This window comes from Mytilus californianus, unplaced genomic scaffold (genome assembly GCF_021869535.1).
Source record: "Mytilus californianus isolate M0D057914Y unplaced genomic scaffold, xbMytCali1.0.p SCAF_31, whole genome shotgun sequence".
In the NCBI taxonomy this organism is placed as follows: Eukaryota; Metazoa; Mollusca; class Bivalvia; order Mytilida; family Mytilidae; genus Mytilus; species Mytilus californianus.
In genome coordinates, this window is record NW_026262681.1 from 2,381,264 (window position 1) to 2,399,518 (window position 18,255).

At 32.1% G+C, this 18,255-nt stretch overlaps 1 protein-coding gene across 1 annotated transcript; it reads right to left on the minus strand.

The window, feature by feature from the left end:
* Positions 1 to 2,378: 2,378 nt before the first annotated feature.
* LOC127736439 (sortilin-related receptor-like) lies at positions 2,379 to 16,315 on the minus strand. The gene is made up of 7 exons (XM_052246983.1): positions 16,292 to 16,315; positions 13,847 to 13,924; positions 10,495 to 10,614; positions 10,080 to 10,205; positions 7,106 to 7,231; positions 4,854 to 4,982; positions 2,379 to 2,481 (listed from the first exon to the last, which is right to left on the minus strand). Exons 2-7 carry the CDS (start codon positions 13,917 to 13,919, stop codon positions 2,453 to 2,455), a joined length of 603 nt encoding a protein of 200 aa, XP_052102943.1. The 5' UTR covers positions 13,920 to 13,924; positions 16,292 to 16,315; the 3' UTR covers positions 2,379 to 2,452.
* Between the last annotated feature and the right edge of the window lie 1,940 nt (positions 16,316 to 18,255).

Below are 18,255 nucleotides of genomic sequence, written 5' to 3' on the forward strand. Positions count from 1 at the left end.
AAATGCGATGCATACTGTAGAAGTTGATAATTAAATATCATCGGTGTTCCCACTGTTTGTATCTCTCTGCTCAGCACTTCGTAAAATTGCATATGACGTCAGATACGTTAAACTGACCTAAATAACTTTGAACCGGACATATCACCGTCGTCAACTCATAATGAATAAACTGACGTTGATAAGTCTGACCCGAACTTATCAAGTCATCTTCCGGTTTGCTGGTGAAACAAAGAAAAACACTTGTTTCTATCATGCAAAATACACAAAAACACTCCGACAATCTGATAAATCAATTATCAGATTTTCGTCATATTTATATTGTAAAATATCAGCTGCTCGACACAATATGAACGCTACGCTCTCTCGACAAAAAGCCTCATTTTGTGACTCGATCGCTACTGATATTTTACAATATCAATATGCAGACAACCTGATAATCGGTACGACTAGGCGTTTGTCAATGTATGTGTTTTCATCAAAGGTAAATGTCACTTTTATGTTAACTTACACATAAAGCCGAACTACATTTTAATGGCATACGATAAAGTAGAAGGGTTTAAATACATCCAAAAAGACACATCAAAATTTAGCGTGTTTTTTTTTATATATAAATAGACTGACGTCATCGGACATACTGTTATAGAGAATGTGGAATTTGTGGAACGCATATATGTCTCATGTGGCAAATATCAATTATATGCTGTAGATTTCTAATTGTATGATTTAGTTCTATTATTATATGATGTGGATTTTTAATTATGTGATGTGGGTATTTAATTATATGATGTGGGTTTTTAATCATATGATGTGGGTATTTAATTATATGATGTGGGTATTTAATTATATGACGAAGTTCTGTTATTATATACAGTGGTTCTATATTATATGATGTGGATGTTTGATGATTAGTTGTAATTTCCTTGTCATATTGTATTTAATAATATAATGTGGTACTACTATTATATTATATGGGTATTTAATCATATGCAGTGGTTTGGGATAGGTAAAGGATTCATCTATTTGAATTGATTGTTAATTGTTTGCTAGTGGTAAAAATTCCAATTACATTCTTAGACGAGAATGAAATAACTCTAAATCAAAGCGGTAAATCGACTGTGATGAAGTAAGAAGGCCAAAAATTTGACTGTTGCTTGAAGATGATGATATCTTGGATATCTTGGATAGGGGTAGAATTGTTGTCTTAATCTACTAACGGACCTCTACGTTGCATTGGTGTTTTAACGACCAGGAAGTGTGGCACTATCCCATCACGAGGCATCTTATTATAATCTCCGATTCAGACCGGAAGTGTTTTCATTTTTATATGTCCCGTAGAGACAAAGGACACCCTTTGCGGATAACTATTACCCTTAAGACAAAGAAATAGGACCAATTTATTCCAGTTTACTCTTAGGGGTCGAACTGTGATAATGGAAAAAAGGATAGAACATACTATTTGGGAAATCAAAACCTCTTTTTCGAAGATTAACAGGGAAATACGTACCATGGTCAAAAGAAAAACGACGAAAGGACAATCTGGGTGGGGGGATGCAGGTGCACGTGAAGGGGAGTTTCTATTTCACTCGCCGTACTCGTCATGTTGTTCATGATAAGTCAACAATAGCATGATGGCGTCCGTATAACTCTCAAAGGGATGACTATAATTTTACCGTTATAAAACCTAGGTTTGATATGAGATGGAGAAGATAATTGGTTCCTTCTCAGTAGCAACCCTTTATCAAAGAAATCATGATAGGGAACAGTTTAAAAAGAGCATGGGCACGTCGTGTAATATGCACATAACACACGGATACAGCATTTCAGTGCAGAACATATACGGAACATTTTAGGCTTGCTTCAACTAATAAGCGAATTGACGTTCATAAAACAATTGACACAATGATTGAACAAAACAGTATAAATAAAACCTTCATCAATAAGTAATCAAGGAAAAAGAAGTCTCCAAAAGGAGACTATAACCTTGAGAGCTTCATAGATAATATTACCACCAGAAGCTGGGAGTGATTTCACCATTTTGTCATTCCTTCCGAGTTCTTTATCTGAAATAATTCAGCACAAGTCACTTAACACGGTAAAGCAGGGAAATACGAATTGGCATGTCTCCTTCAACAACTCTGTTTTAGTAAAAATAAGATTTTTAGATCTTCAGCACCATCTGGTCCAACAGGTTTTTTTAACTGTCATAATCGGTACAATTTAAAAGGGAAAACCTCACTATACCATTAATTAGAATACAGTTCAGATTAAGTGATAAATGACAATGACAATATACTTTATATTTGTAATAAAATTGTTACAAAAAGTAAGGAAAATAATTAAGTTGTACTCTTTTTTTTAACGTTCATTACATTTTGATGATAATGGATATATGAGTGATACAAATGTACATGTTTATTACGTCTGCAGCTGTAAGTTAGCGAGACTTCAATTCTCAGTCGAGGCTCCTCTTTCCAAGATAAGCTGAAATAAAAACATGAAAATCTTAGAAATGCAAAAATGAATTAAAGACATGGGGTATACGCCAATAAAAGAACAGCTCAAACACAAAATATAACAAACAAAACAAAGCTAGGGTTCGTCAAACAGTCTTTTTCTATATTAAAGGTGAGGGGGGGGGGGGGGGTAAGAAAATTTCAATAAAAAGAACAACACACCAACGAGACATATCAAAACAATGTTTCAATTGTGTGGGCTAACAACGAACTCAAAATCCTAATTTTTTCCCGATATCAATTCCCATTAAGACCGAAGGAATATCATATGTTCCGTTAGAATAGTTAGTATATCATATTTCTTTTAAAATATCTGACGAACTGCCTAGTGGTGAAGTCATGTAATGATTCAAAGCAAGTACAGGAAATTTGTTAAAAGAAATAATCGGAAAATGTATGCGATCAACCTGATAAAAATTGTTCAAATTTTGAAGGCGACAGTCATGGTATTAGATTGAATGTTATTGTGTACTATTGATGGAGTCAAAATGGTGAACACAAGCTCTTGAGAAGAGAATAAGTCGTGATGTGTATACCGTAAGCAAGAGAGGTTGGTTTATTTCGACGAAAAAGAAGGAAATTCTCTATTTTAATAAACAAAATCATTTCCATAATGTTTAGTGCTAGACTTTCTTTTGTGTCTATTCATAGGTGTGTCTAGGTATGAAAAAAATCAGCAGATACCAGGCTTATCATTTGTTACGCCCGACACAGGTTTGTTTACATAAAACTCAACATTGGTGTTTAAATCAAAATTATTTAAAAAAATCTTTGTTAAAGAGCATTGAAAATAAAACAAACGACAAATTGTGTCAAATGGGGCTCAGACCATCGGTGACACAAATCCTGCAGTTTTAGTATTGTCATTCATATCAAAAAGTAAAATAACAAAAATACCGAACTCCAAGGAAACTCAAAACGGATAGTCCCTTATCAAATGGCAAACTCAAAAGCTCAAACATCAAACGAACGGAAAACCACTGTCATATTCCTGACTTGGTACAGACATTTTCTTATGTAGAAAATGGTGAATTAAACCTGGTTTTATAGCTAGCCAAACCTCTCACTTGTATGACAGTCATATAGAATTCCATTATATTGACATCAATGTGTGAACTCATTGAGATTGATGAGATATATATATAAAGTTTAAGGGGCAGTGCAACTTCCCCTGAACTTATTTCATAACGGGGACTCACTTGACGTCCTTCATTTCTCGACTGAAATTAAAATTAGCATACATTCATATGTGTATTTTAAGGTTTTAGACCATATTGGCTTATTTATGAACGTGTACTCATCGTTTTTTAGTCTGGTAAATAGATGTCTCACTGGCAACCATACCACATCTCTTTATTTTGATTTAAATGAGCAATTATAAATGCCTAAAATGGCTCCAAACTGCAATGTTGAGAGATTTCGACAAAATTTGCAGTAATTATCCAAAACAAGAACGTTCATAAAAAAAACTAAAATTCTATTGGAAATAACTATATAATTTGTCTCTCAAATACAAACTAATTGATTTTGATTCAGGACGTTCTTCCGTGCAGCATTTAACCAAATAATGTAAAAACTCACCAAAGATACCAGACTTATATATAGTTTGGTTCACAAGAAGCCAAATAAAATACAAAGTCTAAGAGCTTAGATAACCGAAAATTCCGAAAAGTTGTGCAAAATATGGGAAAGTAAATCTATAACTAGCGATATAAAATTCTTTGTGTTTTAAATATTCCCACATTTTACATTCATTTGGCTGGTTATACTGTCCTATACTGAGGACAAAACGTTCACGAGCAGTGGCATCGATACCAGTGTAACATTTGCAATTCTGTCCTCAAAAGCACTGCTAAGATTTTGACTTTACGGAAACAAGTTAAAATGTTGAAAAATATTTAAGGTATATCATATTGACTCTTTTAACATTCTAATTCCAGAAGGTTTAAGCAACTTTTTAATTTTGTCCGTATGAGTGAAACATATTCAGTGGGAATTGACAAATCTCGAAATTTTGGTTTTTTGTCTTTTTATTGAAAGTTCATTGCACCGCCTTTCTGAATATTTAACAAAGAAGATGTGTACCGTATCTTTTTCTTCCTTTAAAGAATTTGAAATTTTTTATGATGTTATCTTGCTATATATATATGTTTCCCATATATGAGCCTGTTTGTTTATTAATGAATCATTTCAATTTTTCTATGTAGACATCGGTTGATAGTTATAGGATAACTTGTCTTTTAATATTGATAAAAGCAAAAGACAACTTTAAATGCAGAAGTGTAATGTGTACGTTATCTGCATACAACATATAGACGCTTAGATGCTTAATGTACTCACCCTCTTTACAAAATTCTGGATTTTCATCGGATTTATCATTACACGCCGGTACGCCATCACAAAGGTTAAACCATGAGACACACTGAATTTTGTTTTTGCATTTTATTCTCATACTGGAACATCTATAATCTGACAAAATGCATTTCAAGATAATATTAGATATTTTACGAGGATGCTACTGAGGAAATCCGAAATCGTGCTATCCAAACAATTTCTTATGTATCTATCTATGTAATCAAAACAGGTTTACAATCTCCTTTGTTATGCAAGTCGAGATTACCAAAAATATGATTATGCCAATATGAGTGTTTTTGCTAGATGCTTGATTGCATTGATCTTATGATTAACAAAGAGAATAATCATTTAAAAGATAATGGAATTTACCAAACGCGGGTGAACGCCAATACGGACGTGTTTTGCAATTTGCATATTGCATTATTCATCGATTGAGCATCAGTAATAAACAGAAGCTTGTAGGAAAAAGTTAAACTCTCATATTTGATATCTACAAAAGAGGCGGAATATTCAAAGGGAGACTACAAAACACATCAGTCGAAGAGACACCGACAAAACCACGTCACGACAAATAAAAACGACGAAAAGACAAACAACAGTCTACAAATCACTACATAAAAACTAAACACTGAGCAACAAGAACCTCATCAAAAACGAAATGATCTCCGGTGCTGCGGACTGTTGATATTCATTGATTGAATAACAAAGCCATCATAGATATCCTTTCAAAGACAAGTCTGCATTAACATTTACTATTCAATTCATGTCCGACCAATATTTTTAGTGAGCAGACGTAATTTGTTTCAAATTATATTCATTCAATACTAATCAAAGAAGAATTTTTGATAATCTTATCATGACTCAAAGGACTACCGTTGGTACTTCTAATACATGTATTTATTGATATCTAAATTTAGGCACCACCAGTTTAACAATGTTCTAACCCCATAAATCGACGAAGAAGATACACATCAACTTTATTAACAAATTTGAGGGAATCGCATGAACTCCAAAAGAACCGAACAAACATGTCGCTTGTTAGTAACAGACACGACAAATTATATCATGGATATATAATGCTCTCATGATTGCATTAGCCTATAATAAGTGCAATACGAACTGTCGTTTTAAGGAATAAATGTTACACAACTATAACAATGTAATATTGAAGTTCAAATAAAAGGTATAGGATATACCTGCCTGTAGATTTATTATAATACTATAAGCTCACCGCTTTCTGATCACAGATTTATTATGCCACTGGATACAATTTCATGTCAAATCCATGTAGAATTATCCTGGTATACATGTTTGTTGGAATGCTAAATTGAGACGCATAGAAACTTCTTTTTAAATCTCCATTTATCAATTCAAATTTAAATAATAACCATGTACAGTTGTATTAGTTACAGCATACCAAAAAGACGAAAATATATCATATCTACAAACCCAGAATCCTTAAATTTATCAACTAAAAATGTACCTGATTAAAAGAGTAAAAGTAATTTATTTCCGTGTTGAATAAGCATGGCCTTTGTACCAAAGGACATGCTAAAGCAAACAACAATTTAAACAAAAAACTATCATTTGTATACCCCACTTTTAGGAATATGTGCTATATATTGCAATCACCTCATCCGGACGTCCGTTCCAATAGCAGGTTGACAAATATGAGTTGTAACGCGTGAGAACGTTTTGAGTAAGACACCTATCTTCTGTTTCCAAGATACATTGAATTATAAGTAGGGATTTTGCTTATCGCGACAATGCTTGTAGCTTCATAATATTTCGTCAGCCATCAGATCATGGGATTATCCGTGGAAACTGTACGTACGTATTGTGATTACTAAGCTGTAGCCATTGCAACATAACATGATAAGCTGTTTGTTTCGAATTACTTAAAAAATCCAAATAAAATATATATGATCTATTATCGGTCTTCCCTCGTCTTAAAATCGATATCATGGATTTGTGATGTCATATGTGTTTAACCTTTAGCATGACCGCTTTTTCATCAGCACCACAATTTTTGACCCAACGCTGATCCGTTTTTTCTTCCAATGTTCTTTGAAAAAAAAATGTTTCGATAATGAAGAAAAAACTAATTAAGTCAAATGAATTGATTACCTGAATTTCCTTATATAGATAATGTCCATAAATGAAGCTTTTTAAGCTTGTTTTCTGATATGTTACAATACACATCGTAAGAAAACCTGTATTTTGGTACAACAACATACCTTTACAGAACGTGGGTTCTTCATCTGACTTATCATTGCACCTTGTCCAGCCATCGCAAAGGTTTTGTTCTGGTATACACTGAATCCCATCCTGGCATTTCACCCTGTTTTTGCCACAGGGTCGCTCTGTAAACAGTTGTGATTTGATAAACATCCATGAAAAATTTAAAGCAAACACCTATCTTGAATATAAATAAGGGAATGTACTGGACATATTGTAAACATCATAATTAACAGGTGTCCTTAAGTGTGACACAGACATACATGTATATTATTCATTCAATGGGCAATGCTTAATTATACCCGTATATGTTCATGAATTCGTCCTCTTTATCTCTCTACGCGCTCGGTTAAGGTCTTTAAAATTGAAGTCTCCACTGCAATTCTCACAAAATGTGCGTGATTAATGGTTATTGAAAAGGTATGAATCTATTGTATAATATAAAAGAAAAATATTTACTATTTTTGAAAAGGCACATTTTTGCATGTTATTTAAAATTATACTTTGTTTTTTCCCCTAATTAGATGCCTAGTTTCTGATAGAAGATATATTTTTGTATATATTTTTGATTTTGTATAGAATGTCCTACTGTACACAGATACTTTATTTCGCGTTTAACCCTTTACGCCCACTCAATTTCGCGATTTTATAAATTTATTTGATGTAGTTAAATAAAAAAAAATCATAGTTTTACATATTCGCGACGATTTATATTCCCGTTATTTTTCTACTCTCGAAAGTTTCGGAAATAAATCTCTCGCGAAATCAGTTGGTTTATAGTAGTTGTCAAAGAACTTGTTTGTAATTAATTGGAATTCAGTTTAGTTTTACGTTTATATTTGTTAATCCTCCGTATTCTTTGTTTTAAATTATTTGTTTTTTTGTTTTTGGATATCACTACAAACCAGTAAAAGTCTGAAATGGCCTATATTTGTACTCGACTGTACTGATTTTTACTCGACCAGTCTGAATTGGTCTGAAATTTACTTGATAATACTCGACTGTAGTCTGAACCATACTGAACAGTCTGAACTTGTACTCGACCAGTACTTAACCATTTTATTTTCGTCTGAACCATGCTCGACCTAGTCTGAACCATGCTCGACCTAGTCTGAACCATACTCGACCTAGTCTGAACCATACTCGACCTAGTCTGAACCATACTTGACTAAGTCTTAACCAACTTAGACCTAATTTTTGTATCTATCTATTGTATTTCATCAATTTAGGATTCCAAACTGTTTTTAACAGCTATTTCCCCTGGCTAGAAATTTGAACAACAATTTGAAATTTAAAATGTATTCAATATGGCATTGAAACCAAAATTTCACAATAAACATAATATAAATTCAACACCATATTTGTCAACACTTACATATATATATATCACCTTTAAAATAAAAATAAAACAAGCTGATCAAATAATCTTAAAACTGAATTGTGACTAATATTTTCAATGTTATTCAAATTTTTTTTGAATGTTTCAGATATATTTTATGGTTACTGGACAATTTTCACCATTTACTTAAGTCGTGTATAGATTTATGGTGTCAGTTGAGTCTGGGAACAGTATATCTAATATACATGTTCCTGGTTGAGTGTAGTTAATAATGCAGTGAACATTTTTTTTATTAAAATATATTTAAAATAGTATATAAAGCAACTTAATAAATTTTAAAAATCACACCTTTGTTTTGTAAAACCAAGAATTTAATATAATCATGATAATAGAACTTCCATAGCAATCCTTGATAACCATTTAAAAAAGGAAATGTGTTCCAAAGTTGCAGAAAAAATTTATTTCAATTAAATTTAAATAACTTTTGTCAAAATTAAAGACATGGCATACAAGAAGCACTTTAAATAGGTTTAATTACCTCAGTACATGTGTGTTTTACAGGTAAAAAGAAAGCCCAGTTTTTCTTAAACCCCTGGATTACTTATCTAGTGAATTCAAAAGGCCTTGCGATTTAAGTTTTACAGGATGTTGCAATTTTTAATGAATGCTAATTAGAAATTAATACTCTCTGACCAGGTGTGATCTTTTAAATGAGTTTGCCACAAGCAGGAGGTATTACTTTATACTTTACCACTAATCAGAAGAACAATTTTATCTATTTCTTTAATTTTTTTATCCCTTTTTTGATATATATTATATATAATATATCCCAAATTATAATAAGAATAGATATTTTTCTAATATAAGGTTAAACAATTTCAGAGATTTTTTGGCTGTTGTTGCCTCATTAAAAAGATAATTATATAACTATTGTATGTAACCATGAAACCTATATAGTTTTTCTTTAGGAATTTAGGAAAATTAAGTTTAAAAAAAACAAAAAAACACATGCCAAACAAGAAGCACCTTAATAAGGTTTCATTACCCTCAGTAAAGGTGTGGTTTTTAGTTAAAAGAAAATCTTTTTTTTAACAAAACTCTAAAACTTTAAAATTAATATAATTAAATTATTATATAAGATAATTTAATTTAACTATCTCTATTTGATAAATCTGAGAACCATGTAAGGATGTAAAAATATGTTTTTATATATATCTTTATTTTAAATTTATTGTGGCTGTTGTCATGTCAGAAAAAAAGAAATTAATTTTAACAACTGAAATTAGAAAAAAAGTATAGGTTTTTTGGTCAAGTATGGTTCAGACTGGTCGAGTATTGTTCAGACCTTTGGTCGAGTATGGTTTAGACTGAAAAAATTGGTCGAGTACAGGTCGAGAATGGGTTAAGACTGTTTCAGACTGGTCGAGTAATAGTTCAGACTATTTTCAATGGCAAAGATAAGGGTCAAGTACAAATCAGTACGGTCGAGTATGGTTAAGACTGGGGTCGAGTAATGTCGAGTAAAATTCAGACCAATTCAGACTGGTCGAGTAAAAATCAGTACAGTCGAGTACAGAAATAGGCCATTTCAGACTTTTACTGGTTTGTAGTGTATGTACATATAACATTCAAACCTTTGCAGGTTTGAAGACTTTCGTCAGATCCATCCGCACAATCTACATAACCGTTACATAGACCTTTTTCTTCAATACACTGTAGACCATTGTGGCATTTGACTTCAGATGGTTTACATGGAATAGCTGAAATTTCACATCAAATAATAAATAAGGTTCAGCCAAATCGTTATAACCATCACAACAAAGTGTTTCTTTAATTTAATTGACGATTGTGACATTTGACTCAAAAATAAAACTGAAATGCAAGCCTTGTTTTGTTATCAATATGTCGTATTTCTATATGGTTTTACAACCAAGCCGTTGCGCAACGACCAGGTCCTCTATGTAACAAACACTTGACAAAGAACTTGTAACAGTATATATTTAATGTATGACACGATGTTAATGAACACAAAATTAAGCATTTATTTACCTTTACATATGCTTTCAATTTCATCTTCTTCATTTTTACAATCTCCATAACCATCACAAAACATCCACGGAGAGATACAGTTTGATTCATCGCTACACATCACACAGTCATCATTACCATCTTTTTAATCACATAAACGAGAATTTGAAACAATAATTAAACTTTTTAACATAAAGTGCCAATATAAACCGAAAAAAAATCTCTTGTCAATATCCCATATACATGCCTGCATGAATAGCAGAAAAATAAAATTCTGTCGAAATAAAAAAAATCACAGATACAATAATGTAATTATGGGAACGGAAGTATGTGGCGTATTTATTTATGACACACAATCTATTAATGCAAAAGACATAACCAAAATCAAAAGGAAAAACGCTTTTATTCCATTTCTTCATCAAATTCACAATAAGCCATTCAACATGAAACAAACGCCCACACTCTCTGCTAGATCAAGGCGGTCCATGTTAAAAACGATAACGTAACCATGTTTCAGACATTCTTCAGGTGTCAGACCACCAATTCAAAATCTCTATCTATTCAAACGAATTTTGCAATTTTCACAGCTTTCTAAATATTTTACCATAAATTTAACTTCTTAAAAACCAGGTATATCCTGAATTGTACATGTATCACCTTTCTACATGCCAATTTTCAACCAATGTTTAAAGTCTTGTAGTGACACTCTACCGTTCGGTAGTCAAGTACTATTACTTAGAATAACCCCTGGTTTTCTGGAAATCTTCAATAAGTGTACTAGGAAGCGTATTAATCCTCAATTTTTTATGCAAACTCATTGACAAGTAAATTTTGGCTCAAAATGGTCTACATATATTTCTATTTCACCAAAAATTTCATTTCTGCAAATTTGTTTGTTAGTTTAGGTAAACAATGACATCAAAAGCACTATGTTTTGTCAGTAAAGGGTTATTTTACATATATGTTCTAAATTGAAAAGTTGGTGAATTGGTGGTATGACATCTTCTGTTAGGAAAAAAGCCACACATGGTTACATTACCGCAGCTAAGCCTCTAGCACTGGTTTAAGCGGCATCCTGCGCTAGATATCGACCATGTTACATCTGTGCATTGAAGAACATAGCTTTGGGCCGGGATAATATCAACAAATTATAAAATACATCGGGTCAAGAAATCTAGCAAAACTGTCATAAATTGTCGGACAATCTCACTGCAAAGAAATTTTACCCAAATAATTATATATTAACCATAACTGTCAATTTATATGAGCGCACACTTCAAACCTATGTTACTTAAAGTTGATTTCCAGTACAGGATCCCTCTTCACTAGATTCCTAATTTAATTCAAAAATGGAGACAGCACGTTATAAATGTCATGCGTCCGAAAGTTTTTCTGGATTTACCTTCAAGCCAAATATTTGAAAAACCAAGGATGTATAAGAGAGGCGAAAGATACCAAAGGAACATTCAAACTCACAAGTTGAAAACAAACTGACAACGCCATGGCTAAAATAGAAAAATACAAACAGACAAACAATAGTACACAAAACACAACATAGAAAACTAAAGACTGAGCAACACGAACCCCACTAAAAATGAGGGTGATCTCATGTGCTCCGGAAGGGTAAACGGATCCTGCTCCACATGTGGCACCTGTCGTGTTGCTCATGTTAGTACAAACCCGGTAATAAGTCAATTCGGTAGGTCACATTCTTGGAAAAGGGAACGGGATTGTAGTTACGACATTTGGAACATATCCGCTATCATCTGTGAAACGGATATTCGATAACGGCCAACCAACTCGTGATGGCGTCCATAAAATTTACGACTGGAGGATTTCAGCTTCACCACTTGGAACTCTTGGTTTAATAGCTTCCTTGTGAGCAGCAACCTTATATCAAGGAAGTCATGTTAGGAAATACAAGCCCTGGAATATCGTATCAACAGGCAGATATATACTCCGTATGCAGGCGCTGCTGAAATGTTGCTACATAGAAATTGAAAATTCACAATTGGAAAGCTGAAATCATCTCTTTTGTCGTAAAGTTTTGTTTTCAACCGACCCTCACTGTCAATTTCTAGATGTAAGTCAAGATATGAGAAAGACTTAACTGTATCTGTTGTATCCTTTATCTCAAGTTCGATGGGATAGATGCATTCAACATAGTCACAAAATTTTTAATTATTTAGTGAGAAAACCTCATTTATATACGGAAAATAGAGTTAAAGGATACTGCTAATTTCCTGTTCCTGTATGAAATCAGCCTCATATCAGTAAAGGAACAAGTCGGCAAGAAGAGGGGCATAGTTGGTTTCCATGGGAATGCCGATTGTTTGTTGAAAAACACGTCTTTCAAACATAACATATATGTTGTCAATCAAAAAATCAAGCATATTGATAATGTCAGTTTCAGAGATTTTTTTGTTTGAATCAGAGTAATTTTTTACAAAGTAGGATTTCAGAAGAGCCGAAACAGTTGAAGAGCTATATAACCAGAAAGGAGCAAAAAAATAATAAATAGCAAAATCCATCTAAGGTCAACTTTGCCTGAGGGAGTTGAAACCGTAGTTTCTTATTTGTAATACTTAAATTATTCCCATGCCTTCCGGATAATTTTGCCCTATGATTTGTCCGAGGCTTTTAGTTTTGGCAATGTTGCTTTTTTTTGCTATATATATAGCCTTGGAACATCAAGGAAAGTTACAAAAACAGAGTAATAAATTAAACAAAATAGGATTCTTGAAAAACCTGTCAGGCACGCCAGTGCCAAATTTACAGGCCTATACAAAATAACAAAAACTGTCTAAGTGAACTTTGCCTCAGTAGTAGTCATCTTACCTTTTTTTAAATTACATAATTTTATGAACACCTAATTGCGTCACACTATATCGTGCAAGTCCTGCCAATACCAAAACTCATATTTTATTTTACGATTATATCATTACATGGTTGCTGTTTAAAAGATGCCAATAAACCATCTCTATTACTAAAGTAAAAGTCATCACTTCAAACACTTGACCGTCGCCATCAAATGTGACATTTTATTAAACACGTTATTTCATTATTATCTACGACTGCTGTTAAGGTCAAATAAAACGATGAATTGACTGTTTTAAGCATGATGTGTTTCATTAAATGAATTTTTATTTCACCCTTCCCACTGAATAAATTATGGAAACAATTCACAGCTCTGTATGTAATATACAAGCTAATTGTATCATGTGAATGTGTCACTTTAACTACAAACTGCGTACGCTAAGTGTAATAATCGTTTTCTTATTGAATATATAGTATGCGTTTATCGTATTTATACAAAGCAGCTGATCATGTGAACATTGAACGTATATTTACTTATTGTAAAATGTTAAAATACCTCCTCTTTTGCTTAGTAATGAAACTGCTGTTATCAAACTTATAGTTCCCAGAAATACTATGATGATCTTCATTATATCTGAAATTTCATTAAATGCAAATTGTTTGTACAGATTATTACATACAATGATTGTATATTTTTGATATATATCAATATTTCAGATCCTCAGGTATTCAGGTATATGTACATCCTTTACTTTCACTTGTTTTGTTTGATCGGTTTGAGAAAGTCAAGTCAAAAGTGCTAAATTGTTTACCCAGATAATTATATTAAAGAATTTCTAAAAATCTGCTAACTTTAAAGAACACTTTAAACCTAGGTCTTTCCTTTGATAATACCATGCTTTTGGTTTTATCTCCATTTACCTCCAACAATTCAACATAACTATGCTTCAACGTGTAAGATATTGAGATATTAAGACTTAATCCACTATATCAAGAAATGGGTTTCTTTAACCATTTTCTTGCTTGTATTTATTGTATGTAAAGCTTGCAGTAATTTAAGGGTGGGTGCATTGCATAAAGTGATATCTATGTTAAAAATATATCATCTTGTAAAAAAAAAAAACTTAATTGAGGTTACCTCTATTTCTATCACTTATTTATACTTTTTCTTTTTTATTTTCAGGCTTAAAATATGTGTCTCATATTAATAACGAAATCATAATCTGTTGTCTAATTGTGAGATATAACTGTTGTTATTTGCTGATTTTTTTTACTTAATTTTGCCTGTTTTGGAAGACAACATTTTTAACTGTCGCCTAATAGATTTGAAATATCGAACACTTTTCATTCAAATCATATCACGTTGATGGAAAATGAAGTTTTTGAAGGTCAAGGAACAGTGAATGGGCTATGTCACAGATTTTGGTAAAATTTTGCATACAGCTTTAGCTCGTTGAACTATAACTGAAAATCAAAAAAAATAATGCATTTATCTATGCATTTATCTATTTCATTTACTGAAATATGAGTGATTGAATTCTTTCAAAAAAGGTGAACATTTGTATAGAAAGCACAAAAAAAATCAGCAAAAACGGTCTTAAATTTGTCTTAAAATCATCAAATCTCCAATTTCTAATACATAGATTTCTTAAAAACTATATGTTGTTGCTACATCAATTTTCGTTTTGATGATATAAAATTATCATATGGTTACCGACTATGTTTTTTTACCTAGTTGGTAGCTAAAAACGTCAAAAATCGACATTTTACGGCCTACAACGCGACGACGTTACGATAATTTCGACGTTTTGTCGTATTTTTTTTACATAGAACACCACTTTGATTGATATATACCGTTATTATAAATTTTACATCATCAAAATGGAAATTTATATACCAACAACAAATAGGTTTTTTACGAAAAATCTATGTATTTGAAATTGGAGATTTGATGATTTAAAGACGAATTTAAGAATGTTTTTCGACGATTTTATGTGCTTTCTATACAAATGTTCACCCATTTTTGAAAGAATTCAATCAGTAAAATTTCATAAAATAAAAGGGACAGATGAATTATTTTTTCGATTTTCAGTTAAAGTTCAACGAGCCAAAGTTGTATGCAAAATTTTAACAAATTCTGTGACATTACCCATTTACTGTACCTTGAACTTTATGTTCACATGCTACTAAACATTACAAAATTTATGTTAAATATTTGTTGACAAAAACAAGGAGGCCCCTGAAAATGATTAAGAATGCCACAGGCTACGGGGTCATATAGTTCGGAGACCAACATATATTTTGTTTATTTCAAGTTAGGTTTCTATCATGAAATTAATAAGCTTGATTACGAAAACATGTATAATTGTCGTCTATAAGGCAATCATTTTTTTATCTACGTCATCTTTGAAATTGTATTTTGGTCTTATATATTATGTTTTCAATTTTATACGCTTAATATTTCAGACATATGATTTTTAAATATCTATGTTAGATATATATTTATTTTGATGCACTTAATATCACTTGGATTTAGAATAGTAGAAACATCAATACTTTTACACCTTTAATTTCGTGTGAAAAAAACCTTTCATCTAAATTATAATAACAATAAGTGTACCAATTTTACTGCACCAAATGCGCATTTTGACAATTAATGACTCTTCGTTGATGCTCGGGACCAAAATATCAAACATTGAAAACATAATGCTGTTAAAAACAAAAAGATCAAAAGTAAAGCCAAACTCCGACAAGGCATCAGAGATATGCATGATGGAGATACATTCCTTAATTTAAAAAGATTTTGAAATTTTATAACATCAAATTTATATTAAACAAACTCCGATAAACTGGCTACTTCTACTGGGCTAATGCTACCCTCGGGATCTAACAGTCCACCAGCAGAGGTATCGACCCAGTGGTAGTAAATTCTTTTAAAAGCTACTATTGAAAATACATTTTCACACAAAGCGTTTACTTTAAATGATCAAATGATACTTACAATAAAAGTAACTTCTAATTCGGTATGGCAGTTTGTGATTTCTGGAAATTGAAAACAGTGTAACGAATATGGATAAGGATAATTTACTACAATAATTGAAAGTATTGACATTTACTGTTGGTTCATAAAGAGGTCAGATTTTTAATGGTATGTATATATTTTCGCGAAGTAAAATTTCTATAGGCTATTTTGCAATTAGAGAGAATCTGTTGTCAAAACGAAGGAATACCCATTTGCAAATAAATGATAATTGTGCCTCACGGCAATGTGGTTGGCAAAGAGGCATTCAGCATAACTTGAATAGCATATATAATCAAGAGACTCCGACGATATCGTGTCTGATCGTACCAAAATTACTACCGTAATTTTGTAAAGGATTCTGATAGTCCTGGAATATATAAGTATTTTCTTAAAAACCACATTTATTGTTATCATATTCAGATATTTGTCAATAATTCTTATAGCGACATACGATAGAGTTCAGGGTTTTTAAATGAATTCTAATTTCAAATACTATTCTTTGATTGATTGATTGTTGTTTCTTAAACTCAAGTGGCATATATCTTATGCATATAAAGGAAAGGACTATGGCGGGGAAATTTTTGCGATGTTTTTATAAATTCGAAAAATGCAACAGTATCAAGTTCGCAATAATGAAAAGACGCATTCATAATTTCAGCAATAATTTTCCGTCATAAATATTTTGCCATCTCATTAGTTTGATTTCTCATTTTTGACAAAGGACAAGGATTCGCATCATAAATGCACGCATTAATTTGTGACTTTACAGTATTTGAAAGAGATTAGCAATAGAAATAAATGCCTCTCTGCAATCATTTCATAATTAGTATACAAATAAGGAGATGTGGTATGATTGCCAACGAGAAAAATCTCCACCAAAGATTAAATTAAGTGGATGTATGCAATTATTGGCAACCGTACGGGCTTCAACAATGAGAAAACCCATACCGTATTGTCGGCTATAAAAGGCGCCGACATGAAAAATATGAAACAATTAAAATGAGAAAAACTAACGACCTAATTTATAACAGAACAATTTACAAAAAAGAAATATGATAGACGTCAACCAACGACAACCACTGAACTACAGGCTCCTGACTTGGGACAGGCACATAAAGAATGTGGCGGGGTTAAACATGTTTGTGAGCGCACAACCCTCCTCTAACCTGGGACAGTGGTGAAACAGTACAACATAAGAACAAACTATAAAAATCAGTTGATAAAGGCTTAACTCATTAGATCGATACAAAGAAAAACATCAAACAAAAACACAGACAGGACGTGGCAGGGTATATATCTATCCCTCATCCCTAACAACAAAAAAGACACTAAGTACAGATCTGAGAGTACTCGCAGTTACTGACAGCTAGTTCAAAGCCAATAACAACTAATAAAAACAATCATGTATCTAAGACTAAAATATTAATCAGTACAAATTGAACATCCAATGGATTTAGTGTAAAGGCGTCAGAGAAATACATGACCTTGTGCAATGCCAAAATATAGGAATCGACAGATTGTAGTACCGTGAAAGTACATATGTGTAATATTTAGTATGGTTTTAATTTACTGATAACAAAATCAATATTTATACCAATAAAAACAATATTCAAAGATTTAATTACAGTGTTGAATAGGTAACCTTTTAGAATAAGTTTATTTAAAGGAGTTATAAGTTTACCTGGATCGTATCTAAATTTCCGACCTCGGTTAACAACATCATCGTAAAATTTAGGATGTGTTATTCCGTTTCAAATAAGTTTTCTACGTGTACAGTCAAACGTGCAAACAAAATCTTTTGTATCTATTGAAGAATTTAGTAAAGGTTTTAAGAAATTTGTGGTAACGGAATCCCTGACTTAATAGCTTACCAGTAGTACATAGATTACGCTCATTGAAATCCAAAACGTCACTACAGACACGGCATAACAACGAGTTGAGAT

Coding starts and splice junctions, on each gene's coding strand:
- LOC127736439 (XM_052246983.1), bottom strand. CDS start 13,919: ATGAAGATCATCATAGTATTTCTGGGAACTATAAGTTTGATAACAGCA. Junction 10,615..13,846: donor ATTACTAAGCAAAAGAGGAG/GTATTTTAACAT, acceptor GTGATTAAAAAG/ATGGTAATGATGACTGTGTG. Junction 2,482..4,853: donor TCCAGAATTTTGTAAAGAGG/GTGAGTACATTA, acceptor TTTTTATTTCAG/CTTATCTTGGAAAGAGGAGC.